We start from the raw sequence: 19287 nt of genomic DNA on the forward strand, positions 1-19287 counted from the left end.
ATATAAATAAGCAGGGTGACAATATACAGCCTTGACATATTCCTTTCCCAATTTTGAACCAGTCCATTGTTCCATGTCCAGTTCTAACTGTTGCTTCTTGAGCTACATACAGGTTTCTCAGGAGGTGAGTAAGGTGGTCTGGTATTTCCATCTCTTGAATTTTCCACAGTTTTTGTGTTCCACAAAGTCAAAGGCCTTTAGCATATTCAATGAGCAGATGTTTCTCTGAAATTCTCTTGCTTTTTCTATGATCCAACAAATGTTGACAATTTGATCCCTGGTTCCTCTGCCTTTTCTAAATCCAGCTTGAACATCTGGAAATTCTCCATTCACATACTGTTGAAGCCTAGCTTGGAGGATTTTGAGCATTACTTTGCTAATGTGTGAGATGAGTGCAACTGTGTGGTAGTTTGAACACTCTTTGACTTTGCCTTTCTTTAGGATTGGAATGAAATCATTTTACTTATACATACATATATATAAATATGTATGTGTAAAATCAGTGTGTGTAAGAAGTTATTTTCCTATTACCTATAATTAGTCAGCCATGGTTTTAATTCATCCCAGGCTAGAAACCTCATCTAATATGAAAAAGAACATCACAAACTTCACACTTCAAATCAACCTGTGTCCCACTAAAAGCTGCTCAGCTCTGGAAATTTTCCCAACACTCTAGTACCCAAGCCAAAAAGCCAGAAGATGTAGCATCTTCTTGTCCTCCCATCGAGTCATATCAATGCTCTTAGAAGGCAGAAATTCCATGTTCTCCTCCCCATGCTAATCGCCACATCTCAGTTGGTCCCTCTAACCCTTAAGCGCCTGCAGTTCTCTAATCAGTCTCTCTGTTTTGTCTTTACCCTCTGAACTCCCCTCAGCATGTTACAAGACAAAAACCCCAACTCCACACTCTTGAAATCTTCCAGCAGGATGTAAGTCAGATGTCTTCTCCTTCACCATGAGGCTCCAGCCTGTCTGTGCAGCCCTCCGATTAGGCTAGGCCTCCTGGCGTAGCCCTGAACTCTTGTGATTTTCACCTGTCCCTTCCAGACTCCACCAACACTCTGCAGAGGTTGTGCCTTTTGGTTGCCACATCCTGCTGTCCTTGACTGGAGCTTCTCAACTTATGGTGTGATTCAGATGCCACTAGTTCTACGAAATTTCCTTGATCACATCTTCCAGTGAAGTTATTTCTCTCCTTTCACTACTGTAGCACTTGGGGCAGCACTTAACCACTGTACTTAATGTATTTCACTTTTGTCTCCAAGTTAAGGCTGAGAACTTGCCAAATATAAACATACCACACTATTTGAAGACTATTAAACCTACATTAATATCAAGGACTGGTTAATCATTACCCATTATTAATAATAACCAACTCTGAAAACCAAACCCCCAAACCCAACAAGAGTTCATAGTCATTCCAAGTACTAAATGAGCTCAAGGGAGCTTAATTATCAGGATAATCTGTCTACCCACCCATATACCAGTTAGGATTAACATTTATCCACACCGTGTTTTAGTATGCAAATCAGCTACTATTTGGGTCACAGCTTACTCTAAAAAGGCATTTCAAAGATTTCCAAGAGTCAATGTCAAGGGAAACTTCCAGTAAAATGTGCTCTGTATTCATTTTTAATGTATGTGTAGTTTTAAAATAAACATGCAAATACCACTACAACTTTCATCAGACAGCCGGTTAATGTTATATCCTCAGCTAACCTGTTCCATGAACTCTTGAAGGGCAAAGATGCCACCACCTTTCTATCTAAGTACTAAAGAAAATTTTCTCAAATGACAGTCAATTCATCCATCTAAGTTCAGGGTGAGTCATATGTAGAAATAAAATGCACACAAATTGCCAAGTGACAGAGGCAGAAAGCAAGGTAAAATTAATTGAGGTTCTTAGCTCTTATATTTATTGTTTGCCACCAAACCAGTTCCTATCACTGAGAATCTGTTGTGAGTATGGCCAGTGTTCACTTTACTTAGGTACTACATGAAAGAGATCAAAATGTGCAATGACTCAGAAAGACTGTCAGTGTAACAGATATGCCTTGCTAGGATATGAGACATAAAAATGTGTCTTATTCTTGTCAGTGAAGTTACTGCTATTAAATGAAGTCTGTGTCCTGAGAGGGGAGGTTGTTTAGTTTGCCTTGTCTCACACTGTTTCATCTCTAGGTCATGCAATGCGCAGCACAAATCTGAGAGAACATGCTAAGTCTTGTTCCTTTGCAGTCAATTTGAATCATTTGAGGACTGTCTACCTAGTTGGTGAGTTAAAGTTCCTTTTCTTCCCTGAAATTTAATCACTTTGAGGACAAAAAACTTCATGAGGTAGTCTAACATGGAAAAATCAAGTTAGTATTGTTAGGGGCTACATCTAGCAAGTCAGGAAATGGGAAAACATTTAAAATTTAGATACTAGTGCATTTGGATTATCCATGCTAATTCAGATAATATGATATATGAAATACACACAGAGACGGACTCTAATTTGTTGTTTTACTGTGGGAAATCTGTTATACAGATGGATATCTGTACTATACATTTCACTTCTTTTCAAATCACAGATTCAATGTACTATGAGTACTGTGTAATTTCTGTATCTTCAACATCCATATGATTTTAACATTAACAGTCCCAACTGGAAGAACCTTAACTTTTGAAAATAAATCATTCTGGGGGGAGGTTTAAAATCTGAAATATCAGAATAGGCACATTTATTTCATATGAACCTAAAATGCAAAGCAAAAGATTAACGTGCACTTAATACGTATTTGAAGTCTTTGTAACAGAGAAGAAAACTTATTACAAAATTTAGATATGAGACATCACCATCACTAAAGAAAAAGTTGATTAGACAATGGCTTCCATGTACATTTGACTATCGAGCCTTAAAGAGTAAAACAGAATAAACTGCAGACATCTCAGGTCCTTATACTAATTGTTTCAGTTATATCCCCACAGACTCACAGAACAGGTATCTTTCCTATCATTAACAAAAGTACTGTAGTGCTAACAGTGCAGTTTAATATTGGAGATAAAAACTGGAGAGTATAATTATAAAATACAAAATTCAGTAAACTTTAGGAAGAACTAAACATGTAAGAAGTTGAGACCCGTTTCTGTTTCATAGAGAAATACTCAACAGAAAATGTATTTCTAATTCTGAATTTCTGACCCAAATTTCCCACACACTCAAAACAAATTACCTACACCCCATCCAGGTATTACAAAAACTGATGGCATTCCAAGAGCAAATCTATTTCTTTAGCTTGCCCAGTGAAGCAGAAAGAAGACAGAAGATACTGGTGGGAGCAGGAGGAGGACAGACTCTGGGCCCCAAAGCTGCAGATTCAGGGAAACCAAGGTCAGCACAGAGTCTTCCACTTACACTCTGGTCCATAAACTGTCTGTTTAGTTAAGTTTGGGGCTTTTTCATTCTTGAAGTTTACCACTCTATACTTTCTAGAAAAAATTCTTTAAAGTACACATAAAAAGACACTGAAAATAATACAATTCAGATATTCAGGTGAGGTACTTGGATTTATATTTAGGAGGTGACTTTGTCAAGATGACACTTGACAAAATATGTATTTACATTAACAACTCTAAAAAAAGGCATAACAATATAAATCTGCTATCAATTTCAGCCCGAACAGTCTTAAATATTTTTGACTCCATGACTAAATGTTAATTACTACCCTACCTAGCAAGCCACTCAACAGCTCTGTATTTATTAATTTTGCAAGACCAAAGACTCATACCAAAAATAAAAAAAGGAGGAAAAAAGGCAACCATTTACACTTACTAAGAAAAGCAAACATTTACTTCAAATTGCAGTATAGGCTTTTCAATCACAAAAAGAAAGAAAAGAACAGTGATCTGACAGTGGTCACATCCTGTGCAAAAAACGTGAGATACAAAAATGATAACACAAGGCAGGTGAACTGCTTACACTGCAGGGAAAAGGACATACAGTAGCTGAAATATGGCACTCCTGGGAATTAACTTCCTAAATCAAACAGAATGCCTTTGAAATGATTAAATTTACTTGTGTATTAGTAAGAAAGCCCCACCACCATAAATAGTACAATATTTAAAAATTAAAAAAAAATCATATCTATCTAGAATAGATAGTGTATTTGAACTGTTAGACCTCTTTAAGTGCAGAAGGTGGTTCAGGTTTTACCTTTTTTTTTTTTTTAAATTAAATAACTGCCCATACACTTTATGAAGTTCCATTCAATTGCAAAAGCCAATTTAAATCAAGGAAAATGTTACCAAAGTTGCATAATCTCATTTGGGACTGTCAGCAGGTTAAAGTCTCAAGTCTTTAACACTCATTTTTAGTCAATAAAAAGTTCAAAAGTTCTCAAATCTTCATTTTATCCTCTTGAACTTGCCCTTCTAAACGATCCTCAGACTGCAATTCCTAGTTTGCAAATAAAAGAATGCAATATGCATCATACTTCAAGAAAAGACGACGATGTCGAGCTAACAGGCTTCTGGACCTTCTCTCTGCTCCGTTCAACCTTCTTGATGATTTCTGCCACTATGCACACCGACGAGGTGAGACCCAGAAGAAACAGTAAGTCTGCAGAGAAAACGAGGTTTTACCGTTCTGTGAACTTATATTTTCAGAGGTTAATAGCTTATGTTTTTCTAGCATTTTACCACAGCTTTTAAAATACTTATTTCCCAACCATTCCTTGAGGAGCCACAATTAGCCTCAGCTCAAGGATAAGGAGAGTAAAGCTCAAATGCACCAAATGACTTACCCAAAGTCCCACAGCAAGGACAAGCAGCACCAGAGAACCAGAGCCCAGAGAACAAGTCCTCTGACTGTCTCCCTGAACAATGACCTGAGAATCACAAACTTCAACAGCAACACAACCAAGAGGAGCTTTCTGTTTTTTAAAGGCTGTTCAAGCAGTGGTGAATAACTTGATTGAAATCTGCATCTATTCCACTTGCAAGTTACTGTTAAAAGACCATGTCTTTACAATGGTGTTCACACTATCACATTCTTATTTACTGCTTCAAAAAATTTGACCTGTCTTCTTAAAACTCCATTTTTTTTTTTAAAGAGGAAAGAATATGAGTATGAAATTAAAGTCCTGAAATTAAACTAGTTTGACATTAAGATAAACTTTAACTTACAGCAAAAATTAGTGATCACAGATATCCAAATTAACTTTAAAAACCCAAGAGTGAGAACTAGCATTATCATAAAATGCATCCATCCTCACACTTACACAGGAAAATTAACTTTTAAATGTACTATATGATGATACATTTCATGCACAGTGTATGAAAAAATAATGTCTGTTTTCCATATCAGGCTTTCCTGATAGTTCAGTTGGTAAAGAATCCACCTGCAATGCAGAGACCCCAGTTCAATTCCTGGGTCAGGAAGTTCTGCTGGAGAAGGGATGGTTACTCACTCCAGTATTCTAGGACTTCCCTTGTGGCTCAGCTGGTTAATAATCCACCCGCAATGCAGGAGACCTGGGTTCAATCCCTGGGTTGAGAAGATCCCCTGAAGAAGGGAAAGGCTACCCGCTCCAGTATTCTGGCCTGGAGAATTCTATGGACATAGTCCATGGGGTCGCAAAGAGTCGGGACACGACTGAGTGACTTTCACTTTCACTTTGCACATCAACTTAGTAAAACTCTGTTTTTAGGGCTTTTATTTCATAAAATAAGATGTGCAAAATTAGCAAATAAGAATAGGAAAATGTCAGCTTAACAACCAAAATGGTGATTTTAAAGACAAGCCATCTGCTTTTTAGTGAGCTTAAATCTAGTTTTTTCTTCACACAAAATTAAAAAGTTATCAACTACAATTACTCTGTCTTTCAGAATCACTAAATATGATTTTGACAAGTGATAACCTATAAAAAGTTAACAAGAAAAAAATTACCAGAAAAGTTTAAAACCAGATTTGGGAGAGTGACTCCCCTAAATGTGATTCCAAATAGAAACAGAGTACACACATTTTTCAAAGCAAGCCACTTATTTCACTTTTTAAAAGAAGCTTTCTTAGAAAAAATACATTAGAAAATATTTAAACTCATTTATAATATATAAATTATAAAACATAATATTTCTTTTACCCAGTATACTTAGGCTCTCAGTCTGAAAAACTTTCTGAAGTGGAGGAAAGTAAATAACTAATAACTGTCCCATGATGGATCCAAGAACTGCGTAGCAAAACATTTTATTACTGCAGAGTCCAATCTCAAACACAGATCTGGTCTGTTGGCAGAGCAGAGAGAGCAGTTATTACTCCTTGGTCATAGAAACAACTTCTTTACTACTATATTCACCTCTAAGTTTTAATAAGCTGGACTGAATTCTACAATACTAGTACACGAAATCTCTTAACTAACTATATTTTGGAATAATTCACACGGAGTAGGGTAAATTTTAAAGCAGCTTTTCTTTATCAAGGACTTTCTTTAAAAGTGATACTAGGTCTTTTCTGGCTGCCCAGTGGTTAAGACTCTATGCTCCCAATGCAGGGGTCCTGGGTTTGATCCCTTGTTGGGAAACTAAAAATCCCACATGCTGCACAGCACAGCCAAAAAAGAAAGTGATTCTATTAAAAAATAAAGGCCACAGAAACTTCCTTTAGCATTTCAGAGCATAAGAAACTTTTTTGGTATATGCTTATTTTCTAAATCATTTCATTAAGGTACATAATCTAAGAAACTTTCTTGAAGACTGAACTTAGTTACATGTATACTGAAAAAGTAAAAATGCCTTTCATAGAACAAAAACCAAATACTATAGCTTCTTTAAAAATTAGTCTAAATTAATGACAATGCACTGTACTTGGAAAGTTCGAGCATGGTGAATGGTAATAAGTAACAGTTAAGGATTCCTAAGGTGCTCTAAAATTGAAATGAACAGTCAGGCGGCAAATATAACTAGTTTCCAAGAACAACATGCTCTGGAAAAGTACCATTAGGTTCTAGCCCACTAATTTCTATCAAAGCACTTCCATCAAGAGAAGACCATCCACCCTAAGATACAGAATGGGAAGAAAAGAAAATTTTAAATGTCCTAAGTTTTGACACACTGATGGAGACATTAAGAAAATGTTAATATGCACAAAACTGCTCCTGTACTTCTAACAATACTTTCTTCTATAATGAGAAGGAAGTACACCATCTTAACAGAAGCCATGAACTTTGTCCTATGCTCAGATGTTAACTTGAACCTATCACGTAGCTACAGATAATAAGAAAATGAAAGGAAGAAAAATCAGGTGATGACATCTGTGATTTACTTTGATCTTCTGGCCAAAGTTAAGGCTTATCTTCCCATATCTCCCATCCTTGTTAGGACACATGTCTGTAGGAAGGCTATATCTGGACCTGTAACCATGGCTACAAAAGCAAGCGAAGCTAAAAACCTTCCCCACTTACAGACAGTACTCCTCTACACAATTGAATTAGCCAGCTACAGTCACTCAAGCATACCTGCGATCTGGAACTCAGTGCATTGAACATGTCAAAAAACACAAAGCACGTGAAAGTCATTGTTGTGTCCCGAGGTGTTATCACATTGTCTCGCAGCTGTTGAGAGGAGAAAAAGATTTTCAGTTGGCTGAATTTAATGGACAAATACTACATGCTTTTAAAGGGCTAATATTTTCTTTCTCTTAAAATATGAAAGCTTTAGTCTAAGATATATATAAGATATATAAGCAACTTAAATTTCCCATGCACCATTTAAATAAGTCACCTAAAGAATAGCTGTAGTCTACATAAAGTAAAAAGTCTTCTCCCAAACTGTAAACTGGATATTAAAACAACTTTCTTTTTTAATGACATTAAAATAGCTATTCTAAAGCCTCAGATTTTCTAACTTCTACCCAAATATTCATGTTAATTTTTATTGTATTTGATATTTTTCTGCATATTTAAATAATTCTAAAATATGAATCAGGAATTCTATTAACCCATTAATACTGAAATCAAAGTATTTTTAAATGTTTATTCTATTTTTGAAGGTTATCCTAACTTCCAGCCTTCTGCTTAATATACAAAAATAATGGAATCCTGTCATACAGAATGCATATTAATAAAACAGCTTATCCAGCGAGTATACCTCCCGCCAGAAGACAAACAAAGTCCCACAAACAATGATTATTGAGGAAACAAGTATTTTAAGTATCAGGTTTTTGGTCAAAATGCTGTCTTTCCAGTTGCGTGGAGGTTTACGAATGACATCTTTATCCACTGGTTCTACTCCAAGGCTTCAAAACAAACAGAAAAGTGAATTACAGTTTTATGTAAAATTTGGATTTATTACTCTCACAAGTTCATTGACCTCAATTATCCCAGAAACTAAATGCCTTCTTATGGAAACAAAATGTTGAATTATAAACAAAACCTTGGCTATGATCACTCAAAAATAACCATAAATTTTATCACTCTTTGCTGTTTTGTTTATTTGCCACAGTTTGGTAGGGGACTGATAATCAAATTTCAAACTGCCCCATTTCATTTATATCTAACTTATTTCAAATATGGATGGCCTGAAATACATGACTAACCAACTGGACTCTGAAATATCTTTCATGCAAGGAAGTTTCAACTAGGATAATTTGTTATACATTGATACATATTACTCTGTTAAGAAAGTGATATCTAGGACCCCGTTATTATAAAAGAAAACATTAGATGCTCAATACTACAATATTGAAGTAGTCCTTCAATATTTTCCAAAGTCTCTAAGACTGACAGTGGAACCTTGGTAACAGCACTAAAGCCAGAGAGAGGTTTCTCCATTACATTCTAAGAAACAAACAGCTTACTTCAAGGACAGGGACTATACCTGTTCCCTGCTCTGATCTCAGTGTAAAAGCTCAGATCATAATGCATGAATGAGCCACCCCAGAAGAATAAATGCTATGCTCACATCACACAACTTCCAACAAACATGATGCTGCAGAGATTTCGGATGCTACCCGGGAATGAAGTCTTAGAGTTTAACTATCAGGATATAAGGCTATCCTTGTCCTTCTAGCTTACAAATGAGGAAACTCTTACCTCTGAGCTGGAGGTCCATCCATAATAATATTGATCCACAAAATCTGCATGGCATTGAGAGGATTGGGAAAGTTCATTAATGTAGCCAGTGAGATTAAAGTTAATGCTGCTATACTCCTATCAAAAGAAAGAGTGATTTTTAAAAATGGATCAACACTGTGTAATCCCTGCTAAGTTTATGACATCACTTTCTTAGCGTGTAAAACTCTCATGTTACTACTGCTCTTTTAAAGGAAGCCTGTATTTCCCAGTAAACTACTGCTTCATTAGTGTGAGTGTTTCAAAGAGTTAGCCCTTATGATCCACAGCAACTTAATAAAGGATTTGCAAAGTGTTTAGATGACAACAACAAATAGAGGAAGTTTTTTTTAACTGAGTTCAGATAACAGTTAACAGTTTCAGTGGTATTTTTATAACTGTTTTGTAACAGACTACAATAAAAGCCCTTCTGCTTTTGGAAAAAGATACCAAGAAGAAAATTAAAATTTGACACCCCTTTCTTAGTTACTTCAGAAGCTATTAAATAAGCCACAACAGTTAATATATTTTGATGATGATATACACAAGTAATTACATTTAGAACCTCTTTATCATTCCATGTTTAATTTTAGGACAAAATTCAGTTTTCACACTGGAAAACTTACATAAGAGAAATAAGAGCCCAGATTATAGGCATTCTGTTTCAATTCTACTTTTTGAATAATTTATCTATAAGACCCATAAGTTTGTCACAATTTCTTACAAACTTACGTGCTCAGCTGGAATCTAACAAAATTTTTAATGTTATTATAAATCCCTTTACCCTCTTCAATTGCAGACCTGAAAGTTAAAAATAAGATTGGGTGAGAAAATATAATCGCAAAAAAATAAGGATACAGCAATACTGTGGAACTAATTTTGAAAACAAGTTCCCAACTGATAAAACCCATACATTAATAAAATGATTTTACTTACATAATTAAAACTAGAAAAAAAATACAGAAACATTATCTGGCAAAGCATTAAAGTCAAGCCTCCTACTGTACCTGAACTAATTTCATAACACAATAATTTTTATTCTTAAAGACATTTCAACATTAAAATCACATACTGTGTTTCTATACAAGACAATAATACACATTTATAATACTAAAATAATGATCTTCTTTACCCCTCCCAAGTTTATTTTTCTTAAAGGTACAGAAGTATGTATGGTAAGGGGTTAAGTTAATGCAGGTCAGAAATTAAATGGCAATGACATACATAAGAATTACAGAATTTAACTCAACTGTTATTCCTAGATACAACTGGATATATGTTGTACCAGAATTATAAAAAGAATATATTTTACAAAGATTCATGAAAATCCTCTCATTCATTTTGCTCAGTCTAGGAAAACATGTATTTTATAAACAAACTATCCTATCTTCTGAGATTTTTATACAATTCTAAGAAATGGAAATTAAATATCTTCTATCCTTAGATGAACTTTGCAATTCTGGGTCCTGAGGGCCCACATGTTCCACTTGAGGCCACATGGGTTAATGACACCAGCAGGTTATTATGGAAGAATCTTAATTAGAAACTATAGATGAAATAAGTCTATTCAAATGATAAACTGCATCACTGGCAACGTGAAGAATTCCTGACATAAGAAAACAGATATGGATGGGATCTTTATTTATAATCCTTGTCGTAAAGCCAGGCACATGCTCATTCCCGAGAGCCTGAATTTAGCTTGAATAAAGCCACATGAAGGCCCACTGCTGTACCACCACACTAGTGGCAAGGAAATGTGAAACTTGGCTGGTACTCAGTAATATTTCTTAAATGAAGAGCCCTGCCAGCTTGATGTCCATTCCATACAAATAATTTCCATACAAAAAAAACTACACACTAGGACACAAAACGAGATTGCTTAGTTTAGTAAAATAGTTTAGCTCATCCAACATCTAAAACTGCTAGACACTTTTCTGCAAATGAGGTGCAGAAAAGGATAGGAAGAAACTCTCTGATGTGCATTCACTGAAAGAAAACTTACATGATGGTTTGGAAATCATCATCCACCAGGATCATGTCAGCTGCCTCTTTGCAAACATCTGTGCCAGTCTGACCCATCGCAACTCCAATGTCTGCAGCCTTCAGAGCAACTGCATCATTTACTCCATCTCCTGTCATGGCCACAACCGACCCGTTCTTCTGCAGAGACTGGGGGTAGGAGGGGTGAAGTGGGACGGAGGCGTTCTGATTAGAATGTTGCTTTCACACAGGTAAGGAGGTATACAAATCCTCTCTTTTTCTTTCTCACATAATCAAAGGCTGGAAATAATACAGACCATCACTTTCTCAAAAAAACTTCAGTATATGGAGGTCTTAGGATAAAGCTTAGAAAAAGCTGCCATTAATATTCCCATGTGTGAGAACTCTATGTGTAAAGCCTGATGTAGAGTCAGTTACACAGCGGTTCTCAGGGCAGTTGTGCCTCCCAGGCACATATGGCAATGTCTGGAGACATTTTTGAGTGTCATGACTGTGTGGACATTACTGGCGTCTAGAGGATAGGCGCCAAGGGGGCTGCTAAACTTAAAACACACAGGACAGCCTCTTGCAATGAAGAATTATCCAGCCCATAAGTATAACAGTGCCAAGGCTGAGAAACCCTGACCTTACTACAATGGAGCACTATTATGACTAATAAGCCGATGAACTGACAGATACCATGTCAGCTGCTTTGTATATATTTGACTAATATAAATCATAGCCCTTTAAAATTGTTCACAATCTCAAAACATTTTTTTCTTGTTGTATTTATAGTAATTATTCCTATTCACATTGGGATGATCTGGCTATAGACTCCTATCAGAACACTTACACCATTCAAATGTTAAAAGAAGACTGTATTTGCAGATATTTCCTTAAAGTTTTCTTCTACATCTTCCTTTGCTAAGGAAATTCTGTTCATGTTTCCATCTCAGGCTTTAAAAAGCACCTGTTTTGCTTCACAACACTTCTGACTTTAGTGCTCTAAGAATACTTCCAGTAGTAATGCAGACAGACAGAAGCATTTGGGATACAGAGATGAAACAATGTGATTCTTAAAGACCCACCTTGATAATTTTCATCTTGTGCCTTGGGCTAGCTCTGTAAAACACTGCAACCTATTAAAACATAAGATATACTAAAAATCTTCAACATTAAGAATTATCAGAATAACCTATGTACGTAAAACTAAGAATATTTTTTAAATTACCAATTTGAACTGTCTGTTTTGCCATAGAGATCAAACTCAAGAAAATGCCATACACTTGTTAGGACACTCATTCGACAAGGCCATTTCAAACTTTTAAGTACTAAAGGAAATACACAATCTAAACAATTCACCCAGTTTATCCCAACCATGTTTAAGCTCTGAAAAGAAAATAGCCTTATTCTTGAAACACTGCAGAAACAAGAGAAAGGAAAAGCTCTCTTGCATGTTTCCTCAACACTGACAGTCAACTAAAACAGCCTTTTCCCTTTGTTCCGTCTTCATGAGATTTAAAGAACAGCTGCTTCTCAATGTCTGTTGACCCCTCTTTTCTGTTAAACAGTATGAAGTCACTGCTTATGCTCTTCTACTTGGTTTGATTCATTAGGTCATCTTCCTTCGTGTTTCCACTTGCTTATATGATCTTCTCTCTCCAAAGAATATATTTAATCCCTTTTCCTCATGCCACCTCCTGGTCTCCTAAAATGCTCCCAACTGTGCCCCAGCTAGTCATCCACAAATCACCTGTACCCCCACTCCCTCCCACACTGCTCTAACTTGCTTATCCACGAGACACGGGCAGTTCCCCAGTCCTCCCCAACAGCACTATGAGGAGAGGAGAGGGGTAGGTGTCTTCCATTCCCTTCTTTAGTCACAAATCTTACCTGTGGCCAATGCTGCTCTGGGGACTACCTGCCATGTTTCACAAGGATTTTTAACCACTGCGTTCCCGTCACTCTTTCCAACACACCCAAGCCAGGTGACTTTAACACCTACGGGACTCACCATTCTCTTTCCTATTCTCCCAGAGAACAGGTCCACACTAGCTTTCTCTCCTCATGCTTCCAATGTATCTCTTTCCTAGCCTCACTCTCAGTTGACAACCTCATTTCCTCCTTCAAAGCAACAGAGTCACGAGAAAGCTTCGACAATTCCCACCACCAACGTAATATATACATCTACTTATCTTAAGACTAAAAGCTCCATGAGCAGAGATTTGGCCTTGTACCTCCAGTGCTCAATAAACAGGTGTGAAATGAGTAAGTGACTGAATCTTAGGATCACCAATAAAGACAATTCCCAGGTTCTCTCTGAATTTTAATAAAGGTCTAAAACTTTCTCAGGGGTTAACTATACTATCACATTATTGATTACCCTTATGTCCTCTAGGTACCATGAATCACATAATATAGGTGGAAAGCATTCTTCCTTTAAAAAGGTTCAAAATCCATTTGGAAATCCTTTAGTGTGTCTTTAAAAAGTACTATACACGCAGATGGTCAAAAAGCACATGAAAAGATGCTCAACACTGCTAATTATTAGAAAAATGCAAATAAAAACTACCATGAGGTATCACCTCACACCAGTCAGAATGGCCATCACTAAAAGGTCTACAAATAATAAATGATGGAAAAGCTGTGGGAAAAAAGGGAACCCTCCTCACACTGTTGGTGGGAATGTAAACTGATACAGCCACTATGGAGAACAGTATGAAAGTTCCCTAAAAAACCAAAACAGAGCTAACATATGATCCTTTAACCCCACTCCGGGGCAACTGTACCCTAATATTCACTACAGCACTATTAATAATAGCCGAAATATGGAATCAGCCTAAATGTCCATCAATAGTTGAATGGATAAAGAAGATATAGTATATATAAATATGTGCCACTTGGGGTATACACACACACACACACACACACACACACACACACATATATGGGGCTTACACACACACACACACACATATATGGGGCTTACACACACACACACACATATGGGGCTTACACACACACACACACACACACACACACATGGGGCTTACACACACACACACACACACACACACACACACACACACACACACATGGGGCTTACACACACACACACACACACACACACGGGGCTTACACACACACACACACACACACACACACACACACACACACACACACACACACACACACACACACACACACACACACACACACACACACATATATGGGGCTTCCCAGGTGGTGTAGTGGTAAAGAATCCACCTGCCAATGCAAGAGACACGTGTTTGATCCCTAGATCGGGAAGATACCTAGAGAAGCGAACAGCAACCCACTCCAGTATTCTCACCTACAAAATCCCATGGACAGAGGAGCCTGGCGGGCTACAGTCCATGAGGTTGCAAAGAGCCAAACATGAGTGAGTGCGCATATATATATATATATGTGTATATATATATATATATTCACACACACACACACACAAAGGAATACTCACTCAGTCGTAAAAATGAATGAAATAATGCCATCTGCAGCAAAATGGATGGACCTAGAGATGATCTACTAAGTGAACTAAGCTAGACGAAGACAAGTATCACTTTATATTGCTTACATGTGAAATCTAAAACAAAAAATGATACAAGTCAACTTATATAAAAAGAACTTACATGCAAAACAGAAACAGACCCAACAACATAAAAAATAAACTTGTACCAAAGGGGAAGGGTGCTGCTGTGTGTGTGCTCAGTTGTGTCCAACTCTTTGTGACCCCATGGACTGTAGCCCACCAGGCTCCTCTGTCCATGGGATTTTCCAGGCAAGAGTACTGGAGTGGGTTGCCATTTCCTCCTCCAGTGGATCATCCCGACCCAGGGATCAAACCCGCATTTCTTGTGTCTCCTGCATTGGCAGGTGAGTTCTGTACCACTAGTGCCACCTGGAAAAGGGGACGAGAATAAATTAGGAGTTTGGGATTAACAAATACACACTGCTATATACAAAATAGATAACAAGGACCTTCTTCTACAGCACAGGGAACTATACTCAGTATTTCCTAATAACCTGTGAGGGAAAAGAACCTTACACACACACACACACACACACACACACACATAAACGTATAAAACGAATCACTCTGCTTACACCTGAAACTAACACAACACTGCAAATCAACTACACTTCAATTAAAAACAATTTTTTAATAAAATAAAAAGGACTTGTATGACAAAACCCACTGAAAAAATAAATAAATAAATAAATAAATAAAATATAAAGGACTAAGCTGCATATGTATTTAAAATGTACCAGTTACCTTCTAAGTGAAAATTCTACATTACTGCAGAAATTTAATCATGTAGCACACAGCACGGAGTACAAAAGCATTTAGCAAAGACTACAGATTTTACAGAATTTTTAAATAAAAGGCTAATTACTAATTACAAACAGTCATATAGAGTAAAAATTTGTCTTTGTTTCAGGGCAAATCATTCAAAACATTCAAATCACCCTTTCACAGCCACTACAGGTTATCACTAACAATAGCAGTGAGGATAACAGATCAACTGTTGGGCTGAAAACATACTTCTTTTATATAGTCACAAATTACTTTGGCATGCATCCAGTACACCTATTGCTTGATATAAATATTTCAGCATTTCAAAGTTTTGATGGCAACTCAAAAACAAAAGCAGCTTCTTTGCGACTAAGCAGATCTCCAATACAAAGCTGAAGACTTACATGGAATATAATGCTGCACAGAGTAAAGTCTCCTTAAAGCACCAAGATTAGCACATCAATCTTTTTGGTTGAGTAACAATATTGAAATTTAGTGACACAAAATTATGGCCTGAAGATATTAGGTATTAAAAAACAACTAGAAGTGAGTAAAAACTGAACTACTTCATTTTATCACAGAGCTAGGATTGAATTGGGGCATAACTCAAATTCCTCTATTATAATCTTTTTAACCTTTATGTCTGTTTCTCGACCTAAAAGGGGGTGAATATACTGATCCAAGAGAAGCACAGAATACAATCACTTGGCATAGGAGCAGGAAGGGCGAATCAGAATGAGCACAGTGGACCCGTACAAGGACAGCAGGAAAGAGAGTCAGCAGAGAGTTCGGGGAATGCTGTGGAGGGAAATGGAGAAAGGCTGTGTACTTTCAAAGGAACCCACAAAAGGGTTTTTCTCTTCTTATGGATCTGTCTTTTCAGCGTCATATTTGTGGTCCATACTCATAGTTCTTTTGATCAACATTAACAGAAATGAAGTTATAAAGAGAAGAAAGTAGGTAAATAAAAATAGGAGAGGCTAATGAAAGAAACATTATTCTTGACATTAAAATAATCTCCCAAAGGTCCCCAAATCTTCCAGTATAGATCTAAAAATACCTGATGTGTTGAAATAACGTACCAAAAATTAAATAGTACACGAACTGGGATTTTATTATAGGGATCTGGTTAATTAGTAAAAATACAAATGGAGGTAGTGCTATAAAAAACAAACAAGAAAAGAGAATGTCTATTTTTACCAACAACAAACACACTCAGGAAATCATAAATAAGAAAACATGGAGAATTCCCATATGGAAACTCAGTCTCCACACTATTTTTTTAACTGTCCTAGATCAAAAAGGACAGAGAAATGTTAAGGGATTGGGAATGTGTGACTGAATTATGGGAACAGGAGAGCCAAAAAACCTTTTAAAAAGGAAAAGAATCAATTAATATGATTTTAGTACATGTAGTAAAACCTCACTGAGCTGGCAATTTACAAAGAAGTTTTGTTTTGCTTCTAACACTAATAAATGAAAAGCTCTTCAAATTGCTCTAAAGTAAAAGCCCAAGGCCAAGATTTAAGAGTTACATGAACACACAATAAAAATGGGAAAAAAGACCAAGTAGGGTTGAGGGCATGGAGGGTCAGGGGGAGAAGCCAGCTCAGCTCAGCTGAAACGACTTAAGTAATTCATTGACAGTATTTGAAGAAACCTGGGTTTTCAAAAGACATGATAAACCTGAAAGAAGCTCTGGTATTTATCGAATAGGATGACTTTAAGCAATTCAATGAGCTTCTCTCTTTGAAATAACATCAGAGCATCTGCCACAACTGATGCAAAAAAAATCTTATTTGGAAACGACCAATGATGTAATTTGTTAGGCTAATAATGCAATTTATAACTTACTTCTCTAACTGCCTTTCTTCCTTTTCTAACTGCCTTTAGGTTGGTTTTCAGAGTTCATTAGCATTTTTATCAGAGAGCCAGACAGTGAACTGAAGAAAGCAAATAAAATGAAACTTTCAGTTTGTCTGATGTCACTACTTGGTAGCAACTCTGGGAAAAGGCTAAACAAAGACCTAATGGGAAAATGTTAAATTAACCAGAGATTTCATATACATTTGCTAATGTACATTCTGTCTCAATATCCTCAGGAAACTTAATACAGGATTTACCTTTTTAGAAATAAATGTAGGGAAAAACTATCAGGAGAGGACACACACATCCCACTGCTCCCAGATGCTCTAAAAAGGCATTTCAATGAAAAAAGGACTCTTTTCAACAAATGGAACTAAAATGACTAAATACCCATACATTAAAAAAATGAACCTTAACCCACTTCTCACAGACAAAAATAATTCAAAATGGATCAGAAACATTAGTATAAAACCTAAAAGTATGAGACTTTTATTTCAAAAAATAGGAAAAAAATCTTTGTGACCTTGGATTAGAAAGAGTCCTTAGATAACACATCAAAAGCATGATCCATAAAAGAAAAAAATGATAAACTAGATTTCACCAAATGGTAATAGACTAAAAAGATAAACCAGAATGGGAAAAACTTTTTTCCAATCAAATATCTGATAAAAGACTTTTATCCACAATATATCCACTTTTATCCACAAAATAACTTCCAAAATCCAAAAATAAAACATTTTTAAAAAATAGGATGGTTAGACAGCTCACTAAAGAAAATATATGAATGGCAAATAAGCATATGAAAAGGTACACAAAATCATTAGTTGTTGAGGGAAATGCAAACTGAAACCACAATAAGACATCATGATATACCTATCAGGATGGGCATGGGGAAACTAACAATGCCCATGTGCTGGTAACCACTTATCAAATACTGCTGATGGGACTGCAAAACAATAAAGCCACAGAGTAAAACAATCTGGCATTTTCTTACAAAATTAAACATAGGTTAGCCATATGACCCAGCAATTGCGCTCATGTATTTATCTAAGAGGAATGAATATTTATTTTCTTTCAAAGCTTATATACAAATGTTTTTAGTAGTTTTAACCATCATCAGCAAAAATGGAAAATAATCCAAATGTCTTTAAACTGGTTCATCAGTAACATACACTCAGTGCAGTGGAATCCTACTCAGCAATTAAAAATGCATTATGCTAAATCAAAAAAACCAGATTCAAAGGCCTCATGCTATATGATTCCATTTTCAGCACTCTGAAAAGGCAAAACTACAGGGACAGAAAACAAAATCAATGGTTGCCAAGTACTGGAAGCAGAGGGAGGAGCTGACCACAAGAGGATCTGGGATGGGAGGAGCCTGTGTGGTAGTTACAAGGACCACAGGCATCCATCAAAACTTAAGGGCTATACATTAACAAGGAAAAAGTTTACTGTATGCAAATGACAGCTCTTTAAAAAAAAAAAATCATACCCGCATTCAATTAAGACAGAACACAAGGATAAGAAGTATAATGATCTGTCTCCATTCTGTACTTTATAAATACAAGCACCACTGTTAATTTCCCACAGTATCTTTCTCAGAGGAAACTTAGCTCTTGCTGAAGTTAACAAATTTGCACTGATATTCATAATGATCACCTCATAGACACTCTCAACAATAAGACAGATCTCAATGATGAGATTTTGCCTCATGATTTAGACCAACAAATGTGGTGGCCACGTCCCAACTGTTTTCAAATAAATAGCTTCATTAACACTGCAGCAGAAGAGGTAATGCCTACAATAAAGCCTTAGTCTGAAAGGCTCTGGTTTACGCCTACCTTTGGCACTATTTGTGAAAGTTGCTGGACATCCATTGCATCTATTTCTTCTCCTGAGACTGACTGGGAGGTTTTGGAATATAATCCCAGACGACTAGCTAAAGTGAAATGGGAAAGAAAACATAATTAACCAAACTGCTTTTATTTGATAAGGTAGTCAACATAATGCTCACTTAATGAT

At 36.4% G+C, this 19287-nt stretch overlaps 1 protein-coding gene across 3 annotated transcripts in view; it reads right to left on the minus strand.

Annotated features, from left to right (window-relative positions):
• Positions 1–2488: 2488 nt before the first annotated feature.
• Positions 2489–19287, minus strand: part of ATP2C1 (ATPase secretory pathway Ca2+ transporting 1) — a 182909-nt gene continuing 166110 nt past the window's right edge. For all 3 annotated transcript variants that reach the window (XM_043474433.1, XM_043474435.1, XM_043474434.1), the window contains 9 exons: positions 19107–19204; positions 12155–12205; positions 11089–11255; positions 9819–9887; positions 9069–9185; positions 8125–8272; positions 7494–7589; positions 6123–6264; positions 2489–4600 (listed from right to left, as the gene is read on the minus strand). In XM_043474433.1, coding sequence (XP_043330368.1) covers positions 4470–4600; positions 6123–6264; positions 7494–7589; positions 8125–8272; positions 9069–9185; positions 9819–9887; positions 11089–11255; positions 12155–12205; positions 19107–19204 — 1019 coding nt within the window. In that variant the 3' untranslated portion in view covers positions 2489–4469. The remainder of the gene's footprint in view (positions 4601–6122; positions 6265–7493; positions 7590–8124; positions 8273–9068; positions 9186–9818; positions 9888–11088; positions 11256–12154; positions 12206–19106; positions 19205–19287) is intronic.

The sequence above is a fragment of the Cervus canadensis genome, chromosome 7, assembly GCF_019320065.1.
Source record: "Cervus canadensis isolate Bull #8, Minnesota chromosome 7, ASM1932006v1, whole genome shotgun sequence".
Lineage (NCBI taxonomy): Eukaryota > Metazoa > Chordata > Mammalia > Artiodactyla > Cervidae > Cervus > Cervus canadensis.